This window comes from Miniopterus schreibersii (assembly GCF_964146895.1).
Source record: "Miniopterus schreibersii genome assembly, chromosome: 16".
Lineage (NCBI taxonomy): Eukaryota > Metazoa > Chordata > Mammalia > Chiroptera > Miniopteridae > Miniopterus > Miniopterus schreibersii.
In genome coordinates this window covers 9,190,309-9,213,786 of record NC_138116.1, presented here as the reverse complement: position 1 = coordinate 9,213,786, position 23,478 = coordinate 9,190,309, and the positions used below count along the sequence as shown (strand labels likewise).

Here is a 23,478-nt window from a genome sequence, read left to right as displayed (position 1 = left end):
AGCTAGGAAGAAAGAAGATTCCTCCTCCGATGCTAGAAAGATACAATTAAAAGCACAAAGGACACATTCCTGGCGTTAGAGGCATTCACCAGTCTTTTCCCACAGGCATGCACAGAGGAGGTGGTTTGAGGAATTCTATGAATTATTTTAGAAACGCAAAGGAGGGGCCCCCTCTGGTGGCGTGGGCACTGCGGGTGGGGAGAGAACACAGCTGCAATTCAGTATGACTCTGGGGGGCGGGGAGCCCGGGGTGGATTCACGGCCTGGTGGCCCACAACCAGGACACGTTTTGGGGGCTCACACAGCCATAGAAATTCTCTTCATCAGTTGCCACAAGAATGTAAGCCCTACGAAGGAAGGGATTTTTTTGTTTTACTCATTTACTGCACCCCTAAGGCTGGTGTGCAATAATTTTTTCTGCATGCGTCAAATAAATGAATATTTAAATATTAAATTTGATTTCCACGTCTGACCAAGACAGAACAACAGGCACCGGCCCAAAACAACTTAAAACCCAGACAAAATATATGAAACGGTGGTTGTCGAGACATTGGACATCAGACAGCAATCCCTGAGAGCTGAGGAACCGATGAGGTGAGCCCTGCACTTGTCCCAGCTCGTGTCCCTGGACAGTTTGCAGGCTGTGGCCTGGGCAGGAGAAATCCAGACGGAGCCTGGCGAGGCTCCTGGAATTGAGGAGAAAGAGCTGGGCGGCCAGAGGGTCCCCGCTCAGGTCACCAGCTGAGTATAGATGAGCCCAGCATGTGAGGAAGCCGCCAGGAGCCAGGGGAAGAACCACCTGGAAGGAGCAGAAGGAACAGCCTTTGGAGCGCAGGCAGGACCGGGAATGGTCCGTGTTCCTGCAAGTCAGAGTAGAAAACGTAATCCAGGGGCGCTGGGGTTTCCCTCCGCAGCGGGGTCCTGCCTGACAGTTTAATAGGATGAAAACTATTCAATAGGACGAAACTGTTGCCAAGCAGCTTAACCCCGTCACAGAACAAAGTTCAAAAATATTTATAGAAATACGAAACTATCCAGCACCCAGCGAGGTGGAATTCACAACGTCTACATCACATCCAGGAGAGAAACCACATAGTAATTTGAACTGGAAAAGTTTAATAGACAGAATTATTAACTGAGGGGAAAACCCAAAGCTGGGACTCAAACTTCACTGAACATTCTCTCAACTCCCATGCCCAGGGCCTTGAAGAAAAGCTGGCAGACAAGGACATGCATTTGGCCACCGCGGTGTGCTGAAACGTGGCCCCCAAAGCCATCCACGTCCTAACCTCTGGAACCCGTGAATGTGATTCAATTATGGATCTTGAGATGGGGAGATGATCCTGGTTTATCTGGGGGGGCCCCACGTGCAATCGCAAGTGTCCTTATAAGAGAGAAGCAGAGGGAGATTTGACACACAGAGAAGGTGATATGATGACAGAGCAGAGAGAGGTTTGGAGATGCTGGCCCTGGAGTGAGGCGGCCACAAGCCAAGGGGTGGCGGTGGCCTCCAGAAGCTGCAAGACGTAAGGAGCAGGTTCTCCCCTAGTGCCTCTGGGGGGATCGTGGCCCCCACACCGCCTTGCCTTCAGCCTCATGATGTTGATTTTGGACTTCTGGTCTCCAGAACTGAGAGAGAGAAAAATGTGTGTTGCTTTAAGGCACACAGTTTGTGCTAATTCGTTCAGTAGCCCTAGGAAACTGAGGCAGCCACCTAGTCATAATTACTTGTGATCCTCAGTACAACCAAGCGGCCTGCCCCCACCCTGGGTAACAGGTTGACAGGTAGGTTCAAGGGGGCTTTCTGGAGCCTCTGCCTCAATCCAAAGCTGGCCCCTGGGAATGGGAAGGCAGCCCAGCCAAGAAAGTGGATGGAGCCTGGCTCTGGAGCCAGGGGGTCTGCGTTCAGATCCTGCTCTGCCCTCCTCACCCAGTGATCCCAGCCTTGGTTTTCCTGCCTGTAAAATGCCCAAACTGGGGTGAGGGAGAAGTTTCCCTCTCGCTTCCAGTGCTCTTAAGCTTAAAGGAATTGCCAGCCTTCTCACAAGGCTCTGCTGCCATTTATTACCTTTGGGCTGGGGCAGGGGCCTCTCCGTAGCTCTGGTTCTACACTGGCAGCCACCCTGCTCCGAGCTTAGTAACAGGAGCAGCTCACCTTCACCAAGCGCCTACTGTGTGCCGGGCACTGTGCTAAGCATTCCATTGGCACCCTTCCAGAGACAGGTGGAAATGGGATAGTGAAGTTTGTGCTCTGGAACCAGAAAAACCTGAGCTGGAATCTCAGATGGGCCACAATTAGCCGTGTGACCTCGAGGCAAATGGCTTCCTAAGCCCCCTACTCATCAGCAGGCTCACCTACTAAGGCCTGCTACCCTGAGCCACCTTCCTAGGAGGTTGAGAGGATCAGATTTATGCAAAATGCCTGGCACCTACGGTTTGTTTGTCATAATGGGTGGCGGACCCATGGTGACACACATTCCTGAGGGGCTGCTGAAGCCTCTCAGCATGAAAACATCTAAGAGCAACCGCATCTACTCAAAAGGCAGAGTGGCCGGGGCAGGGCGGGGGGACTGCAGACTCTTCCCTCAAAGACAGCAGGCTCGGGCACGCACACGCACGCACACACACACACACATGCACACACACACACACACACACACACACAGCAATTTTCAAGTGAGAGCTGAGCAACTAATTTTCCCACCTAAAGTGTATTCTTCCTTATTTTGTTATTATAGGCTGGGCCAAAGACATAATAGAAACTCTTCGAGTCTGGCAAAGAAAAACAACATGAAACTCGATTTGAAACTGGAAGTGATTATTGTGTCTACAATCCTAAAAAAATAAATCAATCAAGGAGTAGCTTTTAGAGCTGGTCTTAAATCATGTGGAAGGGGCTGTGTTAGATCCGTCATTGTTTTCCCCCTTCAAATGCTGCTCTGCCTGGATTTTGCCCTGGTTAAAAGTCCCGCCAACCCCCAGAGCCACTGGTTCTAGACCCACGGGCACCCTCACTGTCCCCCTCCTCACCTCATCGAGTCACCCAGTCCAGCAACATCTTTAAAACAACAACAGAAATAAAGTGGGTGGGTGGGGGGTGCTGGTGGTCCATCTGTGGTTAAAGAAATTTGGGACATGCTCCCTCTGCTGCCCCATCTTGGAGAATCCCTGGCATATTACTATAATAAAGGCTTTGATGCCATTTAAAAACATGGAACCCTTAGTTCTAGAGTTTTCCAAAGACATTCTGCCATGGAACCCCTTTGTTCCATCATAGTCTGAAGGAGAATTGGTGTTCCTTGGTACACAGTTTGGGAACCACTGACCTTCCGGCTCCAGTTCAGGTCCTCAGCCTAGTGCACAGGCCTCTGAGCTGGGCCGGCCGGCCTGCATCTCCAGTTTCGCCTCCTCTTGTGCCTTATGTCAACCTTCTGCTCCAGTCACACTCACTGCTCACGTTCCCTCATGCATGTGAGGGTGTTCACGCCTCCAAGCCTCTGCCTGAGCCGTTTCCTCAGCCTGAAGTGCTGCTCCCTCCTTCCCTGCTACAGATGCTGCAAGGACTGGCTGAAATGCCTCCTGCTCCAGAGCCGGTTCCCAAGGCTTCTAAGCAGAGCTAATTGCTCCCTCCATTGCACCAGCCCTGTACTTGCACTTACCTGTAGTACAGCACGTCTCTCTACGTATACTGGCAAATATTTATTTCACATGCCATCTCCAGCTGTAGGCTGTGAATTTCTCAAAGGACAGACTATGCTTCCTTTATTTCATAACAGGTGCTTGCCAGCTAAACTTTCTCTTGTCTTCTCGTCTATTTTCTTATTACATTTTTCTCATTATACAAGTAATTCATACCCATTTTGAGATACATATATATATAAAATACCCATAATCCTAGAGGGATCCGGTGAATGATTCTCAAACTGATGTTAGCATAAGAATAACCTGTGTGAGCTTGTTAAAAAGAGAGGTGCTCACCTAAGTGCCCATCGATAATCTATTGAATAAAGAAGATGTGATACATTTATACAATGGAATATTACTCAGCCATAAAAAAGAAATAGATGGACCTAAGTGTATTATGCTAAGTGAAATAAATCAGATGAGAAAGACAAATACCATACGATTTTACTTATATGTAGAATCTAAAAAGATGAAATAAACAAACAAACAAAACAGAAACAGACTCATAGACAAGAGAACAAACTGGTGGCTGTCAGATGGGAGGGGGGCTGGGGGGGCTCAGAGAAAAAGGTGAAGGGATTGAGAAGTAGAGATTGGTGGTTACAAAATAGTCACAGGGTTGTAAAGTACAGCAGAGGGAATATAGTCAATAACATTGTACTAACTATGTACAGGGCCAGGTTAATATTGTCTAACCACTACGCTATACACCTGAAACTAATATAATATTGTAATTAAAACATTTTTTTTAAATAGAGATGCTCAAACCACAGCTACGCCACCCAGCTTCTGCCCCAGTTTGTGTGTGCATGTGTTTAATAAACTCCCAGTTGATTCTAAAACACACCTGTCATTAAGAGTCACTGCTTGGGTGATTCCCATATTTTTGTACCATAAAGAAGCCTAAATCTCTATCTATGGGTCCATTCCTTGCCTTAGGCTAGATTCCTAGGGCTGAAATTACTGAGCCAAAGGGCAGGCCGGTTTTGAAGGCTTTGGGACCGTTCTCAGCAAGACTTTGCCCCTCCTCTCTCCCAGCAGCCCAGGAGGGTGCTTGTCTAATCGCACCCCACAATTACGGCCACTTTGGACAAGAACAGTTGCTATTAAATGTGAAAGAAAAATTGCCTCGCTGGGTGGTTTTCTAAGAGGGACATTTAGCAAGCTTTTGAAGTATAATTACTGTGTCAGCAAGCCGAGGAACGCACAGCTTCATTATTTTCTTTCGGCGCATGGTGGGTAATTTTGCCAAAGCTGTGAGCACCCATCACTTCATCTGTTCTCCTGGGCTCTGCTGCTTGTGTGTTTTCCTAGACGAGCCTGCCTCACCCCCCTCTCTCTCTCTTTCTCCCTCCTTTGAGTTTCTTGCTCCCCAGAAGCTCAGCTAATGGGCAGGTCCCTCACCTGAGATGCTCCCACCCGCTGTGCAGGCAGGGGGTCGACAGCCCACCACCCAGAATATTGCCCAAAGCTCAATATTCTCAGTTGTCATATTTCACATTTTCTCCCTTTCTGCCTCCATCTGACTCTGGCAAGCAAGAGCAGTGACACGGTTTCGATGAGGGTTTTCTGATATCACGCTCTAGGTTTCTATGTTGTTTGAGTTTTCCCCACAACAAATGTGCATTGGGTCTGTAATTTAAAATAATACAAAATGAGGAAATAAAGTACAGGGGAAATGCAGAAATGGAGCCCAGGATAGAGCCAGGGCCCAAGAGCTGGGGCACCATTGCTCTGGCTTCCCATCGGCTCATAGGTGTGATCTTCAGTCTCTCAAGGAAAACAAGCCAGAGGAACAAGACCTTTGTGGGGGAGGCTTCGAGGGGGCACAGCTCTCAGGGCTCCTTTGTAGTTTCTTGCCACTTAAAGATGATACCCTCCCTTTTTTTTATTGTGAACTTTTTCAAGCCTGCAGAAAAGTTACAAGAAATAATACAGTAAACACTTGTATATCCTTCACCTAGATTCCCTAGTTGTTAACATTTTGTCCATTTGCTTTCTCTCTCTAAGTTTTGCTGAATTATTTGAAATTTAGATACGAACATCGTCTCCTTTATTCGTAACACTGAGAACGAGGACCTCATCCGTAACCACACTCGGGAAATTTAACATTACTATTCTCCTTGTATCTAATATCATCCCATATTCAAACCTTCCCACTGGCCCAATAGTGTCCTTCATCAGCTTGTTGTTTTTTTTTAAGTCTTGAATCCAACTCAGGATCACATGTTGCATTTAGTTGTCCAGCCTCTTCGGTCTCTTTTAACCTAGAGCAGTTCCCTTAGCCCATTTGGATCTTTCCAGACGTGGAGATACTTGGAAAGTCCAAGCCAATTGCAGGCTTAAAACCGCAATAACTTTAGCCGAAGCCGGTTTGGTTTAGTGGCCAGTGCACCCAGCTGAGGACTGAAGGGTCCCGGGTTCAATTCTGGCGAAGGGCACGTACCCTGGTTGGGTCGCATGCCGGAGGCAACGAGTGGATGTGAGACACATCGATGTTTCTCTCTCTCCCCCCTCCACTCTCTCTGAAAGCAATGGAAAGAATATCCTCAAGTGAGGATCGAAAAAACAACAAAAAACTGCAGTTACGTTAAATATCATACTTGAATTCTACGCTGTATCCTGGCCGTGTGTGAATTTTCTTCAGGCCACTAGGTGGCGCTCTCGGCAGGCCTTGGGCCTCCAAAGCCCTTGTGAGGGGCCAAAGGCAGGCAGGCAAACCCGGGTGTCTCCCCCAGACAAGGCCAGTTGGCAACGCGCAGCATGTGGGACATGCCTGCATATTTATAAAGATGCTGTCCTTTTGAGCGTGACTTGTCACATATCACTCTTAACCATACTGCTCTATGGATTCCGGGTCAGAGGGTTCTGAATCAGTGGGCCTGGGGTGGGTCCTAAGATTCTGAATTTCTAATAAGCAGCCAGGCGATGGGTGATTGAGATGCTGCTGGTCTGCGGACCACACTCTGAGGAGCAGGGTATTAGATCAAGCCCATGAAGAACCACATATATTTACAATTAGGCAACTTTTATTTTTACATTATAATAATCAGCAATGACTCTTCTACTGCCTCCCCCCCCCTTCTTCCTTCCACCAGCCCTTTGGCCTCTTTGCTCTCTGTACCTTAGGGCTTTTTCTATAGCTGCTCCCTCTGCCTGGAAAGCTCTTTCCCCAGATAGCCTTCTGCTTGGCCGACTCCCTGGACTCCCTCAAGCCGCTGCTCAAATCTTTTTTGAGGCTCGCCCAGACCATCCTACTAGACACTGACACCTGCCCCAGCCCTGCTTCCTTTCAGTCTGCTTGTCTTTCCCACGGTCTCACCGCCTTCTCACATACCATATTATCTATTTATTATGTTTATTGTCACTTCCATCTCTCTCTGCTAGAATCTAAGTTTCACGAGAGTAGGGATTTTTGTCTGTTTTCTTCACCAATATATCCCAAACACCTATAACAGTGTCTGGCACACACTAGGTGCACCAGAAAATATTTGTGTAGTTCAATGGGACCTTCAAGATAACAGAGCCCGATCCCATCATTTGGTTGATGAAAAAATGAGCTCCAGGTCTTTGGGCAACAAATCCAAGGTCACACCGACCCTAGGGATATTCTTCTAAATGAATATAATCAAAAGTAGGACTTGTTTCTATCAGTTAACTCTTAAGCTACAATGATAATTTTTATTATTCGCACTAGGCCTTTTCCAAAAAAGATCTGAAGGAGCCGACAAGATTAAAGGTCATGTAACATGGAGCCGTTGGGAATCAAAATGGAAGAGATACCATCTAAAGGAAGCGGGAGTCCACGTAACGGGCACTCGACAGCAGTAATTACTCCGATGGGTGCAGAATTTGGCTCCGAAGTCTTTGGCAGCTGAGTTCGGCAGGAAGCACGTGGGACTGCAGAGCGCTCCGTCCGCCCCAGGAAAGCCCGAGCACCCGGCGCAGTCACGTCCAGGAGCCTTCGGTGCAGGACAGCTCTGCGGGACATCCGCCGCACCCCAAATGGGGCGATGTTTGCAAAAATCCCAGTCACGGCTGAAGAATGCGATCCTTCTAACCGCAAAGGCTGAGTACAACGTTAAAGCGCGCAGCTCCGTGGCTCGGTGAATCCTGCGCCGATGCTCTCACTGAAAATAGCGATGAAAACCAGGGAGTCTAGAAGAGCCCCTAGTTCAGCGCACCTAGGAGTGTCTTTCCCCAATGCCTGATGCCTCAAAGTGTCCCCTACCACTGAACAGGGACAAGGGCTCTGTTTTCTAGGGGTGAATTTTCAAAACCTACCTCGTTTTTCTTAACAAAGCCTCTGAATATCCTCTGAGTGAATACTAGTCAATATACTTGAATAAATGATAGTAACTTTTTTTCTTATAGACCCTTTGTCTTTTTTTAAAATATGTTTTTATGGATTTTAGAGAGAGTGAGGGAGGGGGGAGAGAGAGAGAGAAACATCAATGTGAGAGAAACATCGATCGGCTGCCTCCTGCACTCACCCCGACCAGGGATCGAACCTGCAACCTGGGCATGTGCCCTGACCGGGCACCAAACCGGCAACCTTTCGGTGCACAGGACGATGTCACACCGTCCAGGGCTCTTTTTCGTCTTCTTTTTTAATTTAAAGAGTTGCCAAGGCATATTTTTGCCTGATGCACTTAAATTTATTTTGTGGTAAAATATACATAATAAAAAATTTACCATCTTAACCATTTATTCATAATGTACAACCATCACAACCATCCATCTCCGCGACTCTCTTCATCCTGCGACACCGAAACATGAAAGAGTAATTCCAACCCTCCCCTTTCGGGCCCTGGCGGCCACCCTTCTGTGCCCGCCTCCGAGTCCCTCACATAACTGGCATCGTATACCAATTGTCTTTCTGTGACGGGCTTATTTCACTTAACCTAATGTCCTCGAGGCCCATCCCTGCTGTAGCACGTGTCAGCTTTTCCTCCCTTTTTAAGGCTGAGCAATATTTCACTGCACGTAGGTGGCACATTTTGTCTATTTACTCACCTGATGATGGACACTTGGGCGGCTTCCACCCTTTGGCTCTTGTGACTAATACTGCCAGGAGTGAGAGCGTCCAGGTACCTGATGGAGACTCAGCAGTCATTGCATTTGAGTATATACCCCCAAATGGAATTTCCTGACCACATGGTAATTCTATTTTTAATCTTTTTAAATAAATTTTTAAAAAATTGACTTAAGAGAGAGAGAGGAAGGGAGAAAGAGAGAAACACTGATTTGTTGTTGCACTTATCGATGCATTCACTGGTTGATTCTTGTATGTGCCCCGACCAGGGATCGAACCCCAAACCTTGGCGTATCAGGACAACACCCTAACCAACTGAGCTACCTGGCCAGGGCTATTTTTAATTTTTTGAAGAACCACCATGCTGCTTCCAGAGCGGCCCTACATTCTGCATTCCCACCAACAGTGCACAAGGGTCCCAATCTCTCCATGTCCTCGCCAACATTTGTAATTATTTTCTGGGCTTTTTTTGTTGTTGATGTTTTTGGTAGCAGCCTTCCTAATTGGTGCGATCTCACTGCGGTTCTGATTTGCATTTCCCTAATGATGAGTGGTGTTGAGTATCTTTTCGTGCGCTTACCGGCCATTTGTATAACTTCTTTGGAAATGTCTATTCGAGTCCCTGGCTTATTTCTGAATCAAGTTGTTTGTTTTGCTGTTGTTGAGCTTTAGGGGCTTTCTATATGTTCGGAATATGAATCCCTTATCGGATATAGGATTTATAAATATTTTCATATCTCGCTCAAGGCATTTTTTTTCTGTCTTGTGCACTTTTAAATAGAAATCGCTATGTCTGTGTCTGCAACTGAGGGCCCCTTGCACTCCACCTATCACAGATGCATCACATCCATGGAAGGTTCTTTTTCCAGGAGCCCAGAGAGAGCTCATAACAGATTGTATCTCAGTGAATGGTCTTGCCCCAGGAGCCCCGGGGAAGGACCTGCCTCACATCTAAATAATCAAAAGGCCCTTCCTAAATAATCAAAACCTCAAGTGGCAAATTTGCACATGCCAAAGGCTCTGCTGCAATGGTCGTGGCCCAAAGCTTCAGGCTTCAGGGTAGAAAGAAGGGCCTGGCCTTCGCCACCTTGCTCTTCTTACTAACCCTGCCGGAGGAGCAGCCTGGAAACTGAGCTCATCTGGGCTCAGGGACACACACTTTTAACTAGTGGCTGGTGGTGTGACAGAGCTTTTAGATTCTGCTTCAGGGTCATCCTTGCCTTGGAAGGCACTGAAATCCGCTCTATTTTCTTTTTCTAGGACCCAGTTCCAGGTTCCTTCAAAGTCCCAACAATGGGAGTTTTCCTCTGTGCTGCAAATTCTGGCCCTAACAACCCAAGCCCCGAGGAGGGGAGAGGTGGGTGTACCAGAAACTCATGCAATAGTTTCTGGCACTCACCGGACCCTCCTGTGCCAAGAGGTTCCAGGAAAACTAGCACATCCCAGGATCAGAGGAAGTAGGGCAGCAACGGGGGACTTTTTCCTAATGAGTTCAATAAACTCTTAGGACAATAACCCACCAAGGGTCAAATATAGATAGGAAACAACTTCGCAGGCTTTTAGAGGCTTTTTTTTTTCTAAGGAGAGAGAAAAACAGAAAATATTCCATTATTGGCTCTCAAAATGAATCGCTGGAAATATAAAACTCATCTATAAATATAGGAAGTATATAAATTTCAATTCTATATGATGGCCAGTTAACTGGGGGTGAGAGGGGTCAGGGGAAAGGTCAAGTGGAGCAGAAAAAAGAGAGGAGGGAGGAAGCAGGGACAGGATGAGCGATGAGAGGAGGGAGGACTTTGAAGGACATTAGAGAGAAACACAAGAATATTTTCAGAAGAAGAGACACAAAACACAAGGGAGCAAAGTACAGTGAGAGATGGAGAATTCTCGAAAGGTTGTTATTTGAAGGTGAATCACTGTTGCCACACCTCTCTACTCACCTGAGCATTTTAGAGATGTGGCAAGTCAGAGCTGCAGGGACATGAGCTCATCTTGTCCAATGCCTTCTGTGCTGGGTTGAATAGTCCTCCCCTCCCCCCCAAGTCTACCTGGAAATGCCGTCCACAGTTAGACACCAGCAGGGCAAGGACAATGGGCCAGGTACTGAAGGTCACCAGGGTGGAAAGCCCTGGGTGCCTAAGCAACAGACAGTTGTAGAGTGTGACCTCCTTATAATTGGAGTCTTATAATAGGAGTCTCTTATAATTGGAGTCTTGGCGCTGAATTCTTTCCTAGCCAGAATTCAAGTACTGAGGTTGCTACACCCAGGTCTGGCCCCGGGGTGGCCCTTCCTCCCCTAGCATATCTGATGTGGTTTGGATCCCCTGACTTTTTCTCCCTAGAGATAACATCTAGACCCCAGTTGTATTCAGCTCCAGGCTCAGAAAAGCAGCCAAACCAGACAAGTGACACCACGGCTGACCTCAGGACTGGCCGCATTGGATAATGACCCCCGGACGGCGCTGGCCAATCAATCAGTGGAGACCCTGATCTGAAAGGACATACCTGGAAAACTGCTGAATATTCTATTAAGATCGTCCCCTGGGACCTCCCCTAAAATCTCCACCTTTAAACCCTCAGGACCAAGACCCAGAGAGCTCTCCCTTCTGGGAGCACAGTGAGCCTTTCCTCCCCCTCCCCCCTCCCCCTCCCCCCCTCCTTCCACTTCCCCCCCTCGCCTTCCCTTTCCCCCAAGGTGCATCACCATTACCTCCCTCACTCCCAAGATCCAAGGGCCCTTCCTTTACCTCTATAACTTGTTTCCTAAGCCCATTTCTTCTAGGAATTACTTCTCCTACCTCTGTGATTTTACAAATAAATGTTCTCTTATAACTGGAGTCTTGGCTCTGAATTCTTTCCTAGCCAGAATTCAAGTACTGAGGTTGCTGCACCCAGGTCTGGTCTGACCCCACCAGCCTAACACCTGGGACTGTCCCCGCCGCCTGCAACAATTAGACCCCAACTTCTCCATCACTTTGCTTGGTTCCCCAAAGTCTGTGTTAGGAGCCCTTTCCCTCTCTCCCCATTTGCTTTGAATTTCTCCATCACAGCATTTGTCCCCCTGTTGCAATTGGCTCTCAGCTAACCTGTATCTACCGTATTGTTTGTCCCAGGAGAGGAGATGCCGCGTGACTTTATAATCTTATTACCAACAATGTCCAGAAAACAGCACGAGGGATACAAACTTGTTAGGCGAAATAATTCCCAGTACTTACCGGTACCCACACCACCTTACGTAGCAAGCTGACCCTGGTGGGGTGGGCCTGTATCACCTGAAGGGAATAGTCTTGCATAGGTAAGTGGGCCCCTTAAGTTGCTTCTGCTTTGGGTTTAATAGCTCTTAACAAGCTTGAGCCATGTGGCTCCAAGTCACCTGTGTTAACTCAGACCACTTGGCTGTAGACAACAAGCCCCATCCCTTCTTGGAGATTTATCATCTCGCTGCTGCCCAAGATGTTGCTTCTGTCTACAAATTCTCTTAATAAACTCAATGCAATGCTAGAGTTTCCAGCTTCTTTCTTCAATCTTTGGGCCCCAGGAAATTTTCCCAGCAAAGCTTGTTGAGTAAATAAATGAATAACTGCTGGTTTAATGCAGGGTTTCTCAACCTTGGCACTACTGGCGTTTTGGACTTGGTAATTTTTGTCACTGGGGACTGTCCTGTGCAGTGTAAGATATTTAGCAGCATTCCTGGCTTTTCTACCCACCAGATGCCAATAGCGACCCCATTCAGGTGCGACAACTAAAAATCTCTTTAGAAACTGAGAGGCAAAATCCCCATGGTAGAAAAATCAGGTTCAATGAATGGATGTTGACCTTGGAGTCAAACTGCCCATCTTGAGTCTAGGTCAGGGAGTGAGGGTTCAGTTAATCAGTCAATGCTCACGGAGCGCTCAATATAGGCTCATGAAATGGGTCGTTGACCTCTTGTGGCTCCTCAGGCGAGGGGGAAAATTCCACTGTGCCTTTGCTTTGGAGCGTTTCAAGCGCTTTAATGACTTGATACAACGTGGGTACACAAGAGGGAGCTCTAACTAACAAGTTCAACCACGGAGAAAAATGGCCTCGCGTGGAGTTGGCCAGGGGACACTTGTTCAGCGATGAGCTCAGACTTGGATGCTTGGTTATACCGTCCGGTTAGGACAGCTGAACCGGGATCCTGGATTTAGAGAAATCTTTAGTCATTACATCTACCATGAAAGATCCCTGCGTGTGTGGTTTCCTTAGAGATAGAGACAGGGAATAAATAATTAAAAATCCACTTATGCCCCGTAAATAAGTCATAAGCAGTAAGAAGAGAGTCTTCCCAGCTTCCACGTCAATGGCCCTGCTCTGATGAAGTGACCCAGGGGCTCTGGCGAGGTTGTTAGAAATCATCTAATCCTTTGCCTCCAGCCTGAGTCTTTAGCCCTGAAAACTGGGAAGTTGTATAACATTTTTGTGACACAACTTTGTGTGTGTATGTGTGCGTCTATAGCTTTCATCGTATTTTCAAAGGCATCTAAACCCTATAAATGTTAAGAGCCATTAGTTTAATCTCATTTTAGAGCTAAAGCAGCTGAAGTTCTAAAGTTCAAGCTTCTGCAGCTGGAAACTGGCAGAGCCAGGATGCACTGGATCTCCCCCTGACTTCAGGCCCAGTGGTGGGATGCTCTGATGGGGGACCCCGCCTGTGGGGCAGTCAGGTCTAGTCTGAGGCCACTGGGGAGCGTGGATCCCAAGGCCTAGAGGGGTGGGTGGGTGCTTTACCAGTAGGGTTGCCAGATAAAATATAGGATCCTAGTTAAATGCAAATTTCAGATAAATGAATACTTTTATAGTATAAGTATGTACCAAATATTACCCGGGACATACTTATACTCAATTATTCATCTATTTGACATTCAAATTTAACTGGGAAACCTGGGTTTTGGGAGGTTCTGTCGTTTCTTTTGTTCAATCTGACAACCCTATCTGCCCAGGACAGCCTAGGAGTCTTCATTTGGGCGGCAAACATGGAAGCGCCAATCAGTGGATATTAATGACTGGTGTTTGAGACTCGGGCCATCTCTGGCCCTGGTGTCAGTGGAGGGCACAGAGGCCCTCGGCCCGTGTTGACTCTGTCTGCTGATGAGACCTGCTTTGTTCTGTCTGTGACTTCAACGGGCCTGAGGAGTCCTTGAGCACTACCGATAACCTACATGCATGTGGCCTCTCAGAAGATGACATTTCACAGGTCTTTGAAGAGTAAAGATCAAATTTATTGAATACAACACCCCGCCAGGGTGCCTGCAGCTGTGTCTCTGAGGCGGATGAAGGGAGTGGTCTTGGTGAGGTGTGCCCACTAGTGAACTTCCACTGGGAAGGGCTGCAGCCCCTCACCCACCCACTCAAGACAACATCACAGACATCGTAAGACCTCAGGAGACCATTTCTTTAGCAAGGAATAAATAAAAAAAATTAGTAAGAAAAATACGCATTTCATTTTTCTATTAAAAATACTATTTGCTGTAGGCAACCATCTTCCTGTTGTTCAGCCTTCAGCATGGAGGAGATAAAAGAGTATAGAGAAACAGCTTAAGAACATCTGTGCCGTCCAAGTTCATTTTCTATTTTGTGCATTGCCCGAATGAACCCTGTCTTCAAGTTGACATATCAATGGGGTTGCTTCCAAGCAGCTTTGTTTTCCCATTTGTGTGGGGGGTAAGGTTGTGGAGGGGACAGGGTGCAGCTGTCTGGTGAGTGCTATGCACTCAAGGAACAAGGACTACCCAGAACTACAGGCCTTTGAAGGACCAAAGACAAAGAAAAAAACTAGCCCCTAAGCCAGGCCATTTGCTAGAAGTGATCGACTACAAAAAAAAAAAAAAAAAAAAATCAAACCAAAAAAAAAACAACAGGTTTCTGTGTATAAAGGTACTTGGAGAAGTTCTTTATCTCTGTACAAGACAAAAATATTCAAGTTTCAAAATATCCCAATGGCCTGCTGACTCTGAGCTTCCTTCTGCTCCTTTCCACGCCCACAGGCGCTCCGACTTGGGAGGGGGCTGGGAGGGAATGAACTGGCCCCTCTCTCTCTCTCTTTACACACAACACAGATGCAGCCAGACGGCTTTAAAAACTGGTGGCTTGGCCTGAGGGCTTGCTGTGTTCAGTGGGAGCAGGGCAGGTTCAGAAGTAAGTGCACAGAGCTCTCAGAATCGGGAATCGACTGCTCTTCTTGGAATGTGGATGTCCTCCCGGGGACGAGTGTCCGCTCTCACAGTCCTAAGTTCCATCAAGGGAGCTTTCCGTTTTCTGTAGTGACAAGAGACAAGACAAGGCAGGGTCACACCCTTCCAGCCTGAAGACTGGGCTGGGGGAAAGGCATGCGGACAGGAGACAGGGCTTCTCAAAGGAACTGCAAAGCAATGCTGTCATCCGCTGGCACGGGCCGCCCCGAGGGGCAGCTTCTGCCTTCACTCACTCCCCCCACTCCGCGCCCGCCCTGCGGGGCCTGCAGCCTCCACTCACCACATACATGCTGCACGTAGGACCACCAAGCACCTTCCTCAGGCACCCACTGTGTGCCCAGCACTACGTCCCGTGGGTGCTACACCTCCCCGCAGAGGAAGGTCCACAGAGACCTGGCTTCTTGCCCCAGCTCTGCCTCTGACATGAGACGGACCATCTCTGGGTCTGTTTTTGGATTTCACAAATGAAGGTCTGAACTCCAATGACCAAACTGAAAGGTTTTAAAATGATATGGTTCTGCCTTAAAAAGAAATGAAATTCTGATAGATTTCAACGTGGACCAACCTTGAAAATGTTACGCTAAGTGAAAGAAGCCAGACACAAAAGGAATAACTATTGTATGATTCCACCTATGTGAGGTATCTGGAGTATTCAAATTTAGAGAGACAGAGTAGAGCAGTGGTTGCCAGGGACTGGGGGGGAGGGGGTTAGTGTTGTTAAAGGGGCACAGAGTTTGAGTTTGGGGTGGTGAAAAAGTTCTGTGGGTGGATGGTGGTAATTGCACAACAATGCGAATGCACGTAATATCACTGAATTATACTTAAAAATGGTTCAAATAGGCCAGGTAGCCCAGTTGGTTACAGTGTTGTCCCAATATGCCAAGGTCGCGGGTTCCATCCCCTGTCAGGGCACATATGAGAATCAACCAACGATGCATAAATAAGTGGAACAATAGATCAATGTCTCTCTCTCTCTCTTTCTCCTCTCTCTCTCCCCCTCTTCTCACTCTAAAATCGATCAATAAACAAAATTTTTTAATGATTAAAATGGTAAATTTCATCTGTATGTTTTGTGACATTTAAAAAAAAAGGAATAAAGGTTTTATATGCCATCTTGTAGTGTTCTCTAACTGCTGCATATGGTATTTGTCACCTACCCCCCCCCCCCAGGGACTGGACCCACATCTTACCCAGGCAGTTCTCTATGCTGAGGGTGCAAGAACCTCCCCCCCCATTTTATATCCCAGAAATTATTGACAAACACCACCACCGTAAAATAGAAGTCCTAACAAACTGAGGGAGTTCAGAGGTGCAGCAGGATGCAGGTCTGAGGGGCTTTAGCTGGAAGCCCAAGGCTCTGCCTCCTCCCCTGCCAGGAGAGACCCTGGCGAGCGGGCCAAGAGAGCTGTGCTGGCCCCAGGCGGCTGGAGTCCCACCAGCCTTGGCAGCTGCCCTCGCCCCATTTCCTCCGCTGCACCGGAGGGGTGACCCTGGTGCCCAGCCTTCCTGCGGGGCCCAGACCGAGTCCCTCCCCACGCACCTCTGCTCTCCCCTCTCTGAAGGAAGCCAGTGCTTGGGGAGCTGCTGTCAGACCAGGCCCCGGACAGGAAGGGCTGGGCCACAGTCAACAGCGCCTTGGGATTTCTAAGTAAAGGTTAACACGCTCACACCCAAGGCCCAGGCTTGCTCACAGGCCAGCCGCCAGCCACTTGCGAAACCCCCCTGCTTTCTGGCCAAAGGTCATTTTGCTTCTAACGCCCCGGGCATCTCTACTCCAGCTTCTGGACCGTGTCCCTCGTGAGCACTTCCAATAAACCAAGTCTGTGCCAGGTGCTCGTTTAATTCTTGCCACAACTAGGTGTGGGGGTCTTAAAGTCTCAAATTTACAGATGAGGAAACCGAGGCCCTGAGAACCTAGGAAATCTGCCCAAAGTCACATGGCTGATAAATGACTAATAAGGGAAAGGTCAAGTTTAAGTGGGGTGTGTCTCTGATCCTAAGTACTATCTCCATTGTATAGATCAGGGAGCTTAGGCTTCAGGACGACAGGGCCACCCAACAGATGTCTGCAGAACTGGCACTGCCGCTGGTCTCTTGATCCCAGCTCCTGGGCAGTGCCCGCAGCCTGGCTGCCTGCTGGCTCCCAGGAGGGAAGGAGGTAGGCTGAAAATAGGAGCTGCCTTTTTTTTTTTCTTTTTTTTTTTCTTCAGTAAAAAGGCAAAGTTCTCTCCAAGATCCCGAGACCCATGCAGGTCCAGACCTGCGCCCCCCTTTCAGTTAAGGACGGGGTGTTCTCTTTCATGTTATCTGTCTGCCTCGGCCGCAAACACAATTTATAAACAAGGCAAAAATGGCAGAGGAAAATGAAGTCAGAATGCGCCATTGAAGCAAGTCAAACAATACTAAATTGGTATTTGGCTAAGTGGCTATCTCATTGTTAAGATATTTCCTCCAATATGTTTTCAGAAGCAACGGCCATTAAACAACTGGGAATGATCGCCAGGTTTGATTTCAGGAAGGAAACCCCCTCCCATTTCCCTGCTGGGCAATTCAATTAATTTTCTCCTGACCCTCACCCACCAGCTGATTATTAGGGAAACTATACCTGCGTCTTTTATAAACAAAATGCTTTCACTTAGAGATTCCAAATTCCTTCCCAACGCCTGGGAACCCCTGCTCTCCAGCCCGAAAGGCTTGAGTATTTTGGAGAGCAGGCCCAGCCATGGGTGGGCCCTCAGGGGATCCTGGGAGCAGGTTTCTGTACTCATGGGCCAGCTTCTGGGGAAAGAGAAAGTTCTATCTGTCCTGGGGCTCGGAGCCTTTGTCTAGAGAGACCATTTGGATGGAAGACAAAGTCAGTCAGTCGGTCCTGCAGGTCCAGCAGACTTGCCTTGGGTGGACACAGCTGTTTACTGCAGCGTCTCTTTATCTGGGTCCCACACTGCCCGTGGAACAACGGTCTCACTTTCCGTTCTTTCGAGGCCCTGACGGCTGGGACAGTGACATCCCTTCTTGGAGGGAGTCTCCTGTCATGGACTGGCCAGGGGGAGGGGGGCCTGGAGACCTAAATGCTAGTCCTGGCTCTGCTAGGGACTAGCTGGGTAACCCTGGTCAGGCTTTTCTGGCAACTCGGGCCTCAGTTTTCTCACCTATAAATTAGGCTCCCTGCCCTTCCCATGCAATAGTCTCTGATTTCCGAAGTCTGGGTGGGTTTAGGTTAGAAAAAGACATTCATTTCATTCCTTTTGTCCTTAAATTGATAGCTTTCCTCCACAATAGGGATGCCAGCGGTTTCCTGTCTGTCAAAGGCGTAATGAGTTCTCTGTTTTATAAGAATTCAGGCTCAGGCAAACAAAGGAAGCCGGGGGCCCACTGGAAGGGCGACCAGCAATCTTCCTGAAAGTTCTTCCCAGACCTTAAAGGAGCAGTTCAGTGGGGCAAATTCTTCATCTCTTAAGATGCAAGCTGCCTGGTAAGTTAACTCCTGCACTGCTGCGTGGCTCATAAAAGGGCTGGGAGTAGGAAGACAGGGAGAGATGGGTCTTTGCAAAATTTGAACTTGGATATCTGAACATTTCTTCTAAACTTTCTCACATGCCAAGTAGCAGTTTCTTAAATCCGGTTTCTTACAGAATGAAACCTAATGAGGCATTCAGTCCTTCACATGCAAGCCCTAACTTACCTTTCCCCATCCCTGGTCCCCAGCACTCTCTTCTCTAATTCTGAGCTGCTTAAAACTGCTCCATCCCTCACGCCTTTGCTCCTGCTGATCTTTCCACCCTGGACCCTGCTGTAAGCCAAGGCATTCTTCATGGCCCATCCGAGGGGCCCTTCCTTGGTAAAGAGGCCACTAACCAGGTGGGATGAAGCACCTCTCTTCTGTGTTTCCATAGTCCTTGGGGTAGCTATCAGCACCTTGCTTTCTCATCAGTGGTAACTGGTCTGAATCCCTCATTGGGCAAGGGCCTTGAGTGTCCCCTGCAGCAGAGGGCTGGTGTGTAGGGGTGACTGGCATAGGCCCCACTCCTCCAAGCATACCCCCTGGAACTGCCCTCTTCCCAAGCCTGAACCCTAGACTAGCAGGAAGTATGAACTTGGCTTGTTTGGAGCTAAGTGCCCTAGGTTCCCAGTTCCCTGGGAGGGGACTTCCAGGGTCTCCCTTCATATGTGGGCTGAGAGGTAATGATGGAAACAGTGGGAGAGAATATTTGACATCACAACTGGCCCAGTAAAGCTGGCTGGTCTAATGACCACATCTCATGGGCCCAGGGCTCCTGGTCTAAAACAGACGAGGCCAGTACAGGGTGTAATTAGTGGGAATGCAGAATCTGGGTAAGTCTGGAAATATTTCACTGTCCAGTGGACTATTTTTTTTAAAAAAGTATATAAAATGTGTACTTACAGAATATCTGTTTTCCATGAAATCTGTAAAACAAAGGGTAACAGGGAGGTGAGCAATGCCAAGAGAGCATGTTAGGGTCCTCCTATTTCAACATCTCAGGGGCTGAGCCCAGAAGGAAAAAGGGGGGATGGTGCAGAAGAGGGTGCCAGACCTGCAAGCTCACTGGGTGCCCAGGTTTATGGCTCCTTTGCCCAGACAGCTTCCCTGGGCCCTGTAGCTCCATGTGACAAGCATGTAATGTCCCTTGCAGCTCATTTGACATTTTTAAAAAATGTATGTTTTTACTGGTTTTTGAGAGAAAGGAAAGGAGAGAGAAAGAGAAACATTGGTCGGCTACCTCCTGCACACTCCCTACTGGGGACTGAGCCCAAAACTCAGGCATGTGCCCTGACTGGGAATTGAACTGGCGACCTCTCGGTGCATGCGAGGATGCTCAACCAACTGAGCCACACCAGCCAGGGCTCATTTGACATTTTAAACAGTTTTTTTTGTTTGTTTGTTTGTTTTTAATTAGTACCACCTGTTATTTTAGGGAGGAAAAACTTACAGAAAAGTAGAAAGTAAGTAGATAAAAAGTATCTCTGGTTCTACTCTTGAAACCCCACTGACACTTTCTATCTCTTCTGCTGTAAGTAGGCTTTCTTTCAGAGATATAATTATACAGTACCTGCCGTTTCATAGCCTATCTTTTTCGCATAATGTGATTTTATAAATGTTTCCTGGTACCTTCGGAAACATTACTGTTAGCAGCTGCATAATAACCATTCGATGGATGTGCAGTTATTTACTTAACCAGTTCCTGACTTTAACAGTTTAGGTTCTTTCCAAGTTTTTGCTGTTTTAAATAATGCTGCCAGTATCCTCTTCGGGAATAAAGCTGTTTCCATATTTCTTCCTAGTCTGTCTTTTCCCAGGAGTGGGATCAATGGAGCAGAAGCTATGAACACTGCTGACGCTCTTGGCATGCGTGGCCCAAGCGCTGTCTGAAGGGCAGGACCGCCACATGCCCTGAGCCTCCGGAGGCCACGCTGTCTTCTTGCCAGTGTATCTGGAATTAGCCGGCCTTGCCAGGCTTCAGTGACGAACGTAGCCCTAAGCAAATGCCAGGAAGATGACAGTGAGGGTGAGAAGGGCCAGTGGGAACAGGAGGGTGAGTGGTCCCTGCCTGCATTAGTTAGAGATGGTTTTCACTATTAGAGGCAAGAGAGGGGTCTGATTTGCCCCACTGGACAGGGCCAGGCCCCACTAATAGCAGAGTTTCTGAATGGGCAGTGGCCACACGTTGGGGCTGATTCCTATGGACATGGACATAGACATGAAGACGGAGAAGCCACGGGGACCTCTTGTTACCTGAGGAAGGCCCCGAGAGGAGATAGATTCAAATTGGGGGTGGTTGCCACTCTTTTTTTTTTCCCAGTTGATTTCAGAGAGAGGAAGGGAGAGGGAGAGAGAGAGAAACATCAATGATGAGAGAGAGTCATTGATCGGCTGCCTCCTGCATGCCCCCTACTGGGGATCGAGCCCACAACCCAGGCATGTGCCCTGACCGGGAATCGAACTTGACCTCCTGGTTCTTGTGCCGGTGCCTCAACCATTGAGCCACACCGGCTGGGCTGGTTGCCATTCTTTTTTTTAAATATATCTTTATTGATTTCAGAGAGAGGAAATGAGAGGGAGAGAGAGAGAGAAACATCAATGATGAGAGAGTCACTGATCGGCTGCAGCCCGCAACCTGGGCATGTGCCTGGACCGGGAATCGAACCCTGATCACCTGGATCCTAGGTCAATGCTCAACCGCTGAGCCACGGCCGGCTGGGCTGGTTGCCATTCTTGATGGTGGTGGAGTGATGGCAGGAAGGCCATAACCGCTCTCGAGTCCTCAGTCTTACTGGTGGAAGCTCTCCAAGGGGCCCAGGTTTTTACCAGCCGCCCAAGCTCAAACCTGGTCCCTTCTGAGTCTTGGGCAGTCTCAGGGCCCATCTGTCACAACCCTTCTATTTTTTTTCTAATTTAGAAATATCCTGTTTCCACAAGTTCACTTCCCCCTCGGACCCTGTCTTATCACAGCTCCATTGTGTGTCCCCTCTAGAAGGAACAGGGCCAGAAGTTCCTAAGGGGCCCCCTCTGTCCTGGCTGGGACAGGCGCAGGCGTCAACGGCCAAATGGATGAATCAGTCCAACGGTGGAGTTGAGTAAACTTCCACACATTGAGTGAGGACTGGGTAGCACCCCACCCCCACCCCCAATCTGCGAGGACCTGAAGAACCCCATGCTTCCTGCTCCCCCAAAGCCCCGAGGGCTCTGGAATGAGACAAAAGAGTGGGAATGCCTCAGTCTGTGTTTCTTAAAGCAACCTGAATATGAAATACTAAAACTGGAGACTGCTGATAAACACCAAGTTTACGTACACTTGTAGTTTTCTCTTTAGTAACAGAGGAACCACCCCAAAAATAGAATCTGGAGGGCAGTATGCTTTTTTTCTTTCATGGAGTATTTTTTTACCCTCTCAAGGTCCAAGCCTGGGTTGCTCTGGGTCCCACAGGGTGGGTGGGGACTGGGCCCCATGCTCCTCTCGCCCTCCCAGCAGGGACACCCGTTCTATTTTCTCGATAGCCAGCTGCTCCTGGTAAACTGGATTTCTCCCTCGTAAGAAACCTCTGGGAGTCTGAATTCAGGCAAAGCAAAAGCAAAAGGCAGAGGCTGAGCGAGCAGATACTCAGGTGGGAAGGTGGGCTCCGTCTGACCCAGGAGACTCAGGTTAGCATCTGGAGCGGGACTTGGCATCTTTTCCCAGGGCCTCAAGTTGTCAGGTGGGTTGTGCCCAGGACACCTCCCAAGGTGGGCATGAGCATCAAGAGGGGAAAAGCAGCTCTGCTGTTGAAAGATCACGGGAGGTGAATTCCTCTAAGCCGGGCTTTCTTCACATTGGCATTCTTGGCATCCTGGTCTGGATAAGTCTTAGTTTGCTTCAGCCTAATCAGAACCCATAATTAAAGCAGCTGTTGCTGACTGGGATTTGCAAATAATTGAAAAGGGAACAAGAACTTTGGGGGATTTCAAGTGCTAAGCTTGCAGATCTAAACCACAAGGAAATTATCAGCATTTTCCCCACTCCCCTGAGAAACGGACAGACGGACTGACGGACTGACGGGTGGACGGACAGACGGATGGTTACAGAGATGCAAAAGCTCTTAATCTGGTTTTTTTCTGGTGTAATTTTTCTAGTTCTGAGAACCCCCCTCTCCTTCCTTCCCTAACATGTAGCAACAAATGATCTAATAGTTGGAAAGGGGAGAAGCCCAAAGACCAAGAGGTTTCCTTGTCTTAGACTAAGAGTTCATTGTTAGGACAAGAAGATGTCATCTTCACTATATGTCAGCATAATGGCAGGCTCTGTCCAAAACAGCACATTTGCATGACCATGGCCACGGCTCAGCGGGAGACATGGAGTCAGAGATGTCTCTCTCCTCCCCAGTTGATTTGTTTAAATCCTCACTGAGGATATATTTATTGATTTTTAGAGAGAGAGAGAGTTAGAGAGAGTGAAAAATATTGAACAGTTGCCTCCCACGCGTGCCCTGACCGGGAATTGAACCTGCAACCTTTTTGGTGTACAAGTCGACCCTCTAAGCAACTGAGCCACCCAGCTGGGCCCCCCTCCTCTTCATTTGAAAGAACCCACCTGCCCACCACAGCCCTTCCTTATGCACCCAAGGGCCACACACACTCCCAAGGGACACTGAAGTGTTTATAGCAACTCTACATGGCTCAGGGGCATTATGTTGAGATTTAATGAGAAAACTAACATGGCAGGGACAAGTGAGTGGTGGGGGCCAAGTCGTATAACCTGATGGGGCAGAGCTGAGACCAAACCCCAGGTTTCCACCTCCTACAGAGGGTGTTCTCCATCAGGTTCACAGTACAAAGAACCTTCCAGGTGGAACTCCGGCTGATGTGAAAGCAGCAGAAACCCAATTAAGTTGGACCCTAGATCCCTAACTTAATTCAGATTTGAAGGGGAAACTCAGGCTTAAAAGCAAATACCTATGCGGTCTTGGAGTCAAGGGTGGTTAAAGGGTTAGGATTGGCTCCATGGGACCCAGGGAGTGACTCAGAGAAGTGACCGAGGACCTCCTCCTCAC

The 23,478-nt window shown here is 48.2% G+C and overlaps 1 protein-coding gene across 9 annotated transcripts in view; it reads right to left on the bottom strand.

Annotated features, from left to right (window-relative positions):
* Nucleotides 1-13,940: 13,940 nt before the first annotated feature.
* Nucleotides 13,941-23,478, bottom strand: part of PECAM1 (platelet and endothelial cell adhesion molecule 1) — a 59,917-nt gene continuing 50,379 nt past the window's right edge. For 5 of the 9 annotated variants that reach the window (XM_081161791.1, XM_081161797.1, XM_081161789.1 and 2 more), the window contains 2 exons: nt 19,337-19,359; nt 13,941-14,998 (listed from right to left, as the gene is read on the bottom strand). In XM_081161791.1, coding sequence (XP_081017917.1) covers nt 14,969-14,998; nt 19,337-19,359 — 53 coding nt within the window. In that variant the 3' untranslated portion in view covers nt 13,941-14,968. The remainder of the gene's footprint in view (nt 14,999-19,336; nt 19,360-23,478) is intronic. The other 4 variants (XM_081161792.1, XM_081161798.1, XM_081161790.1 and 1 more) reach the window with 1 other exon arrangement.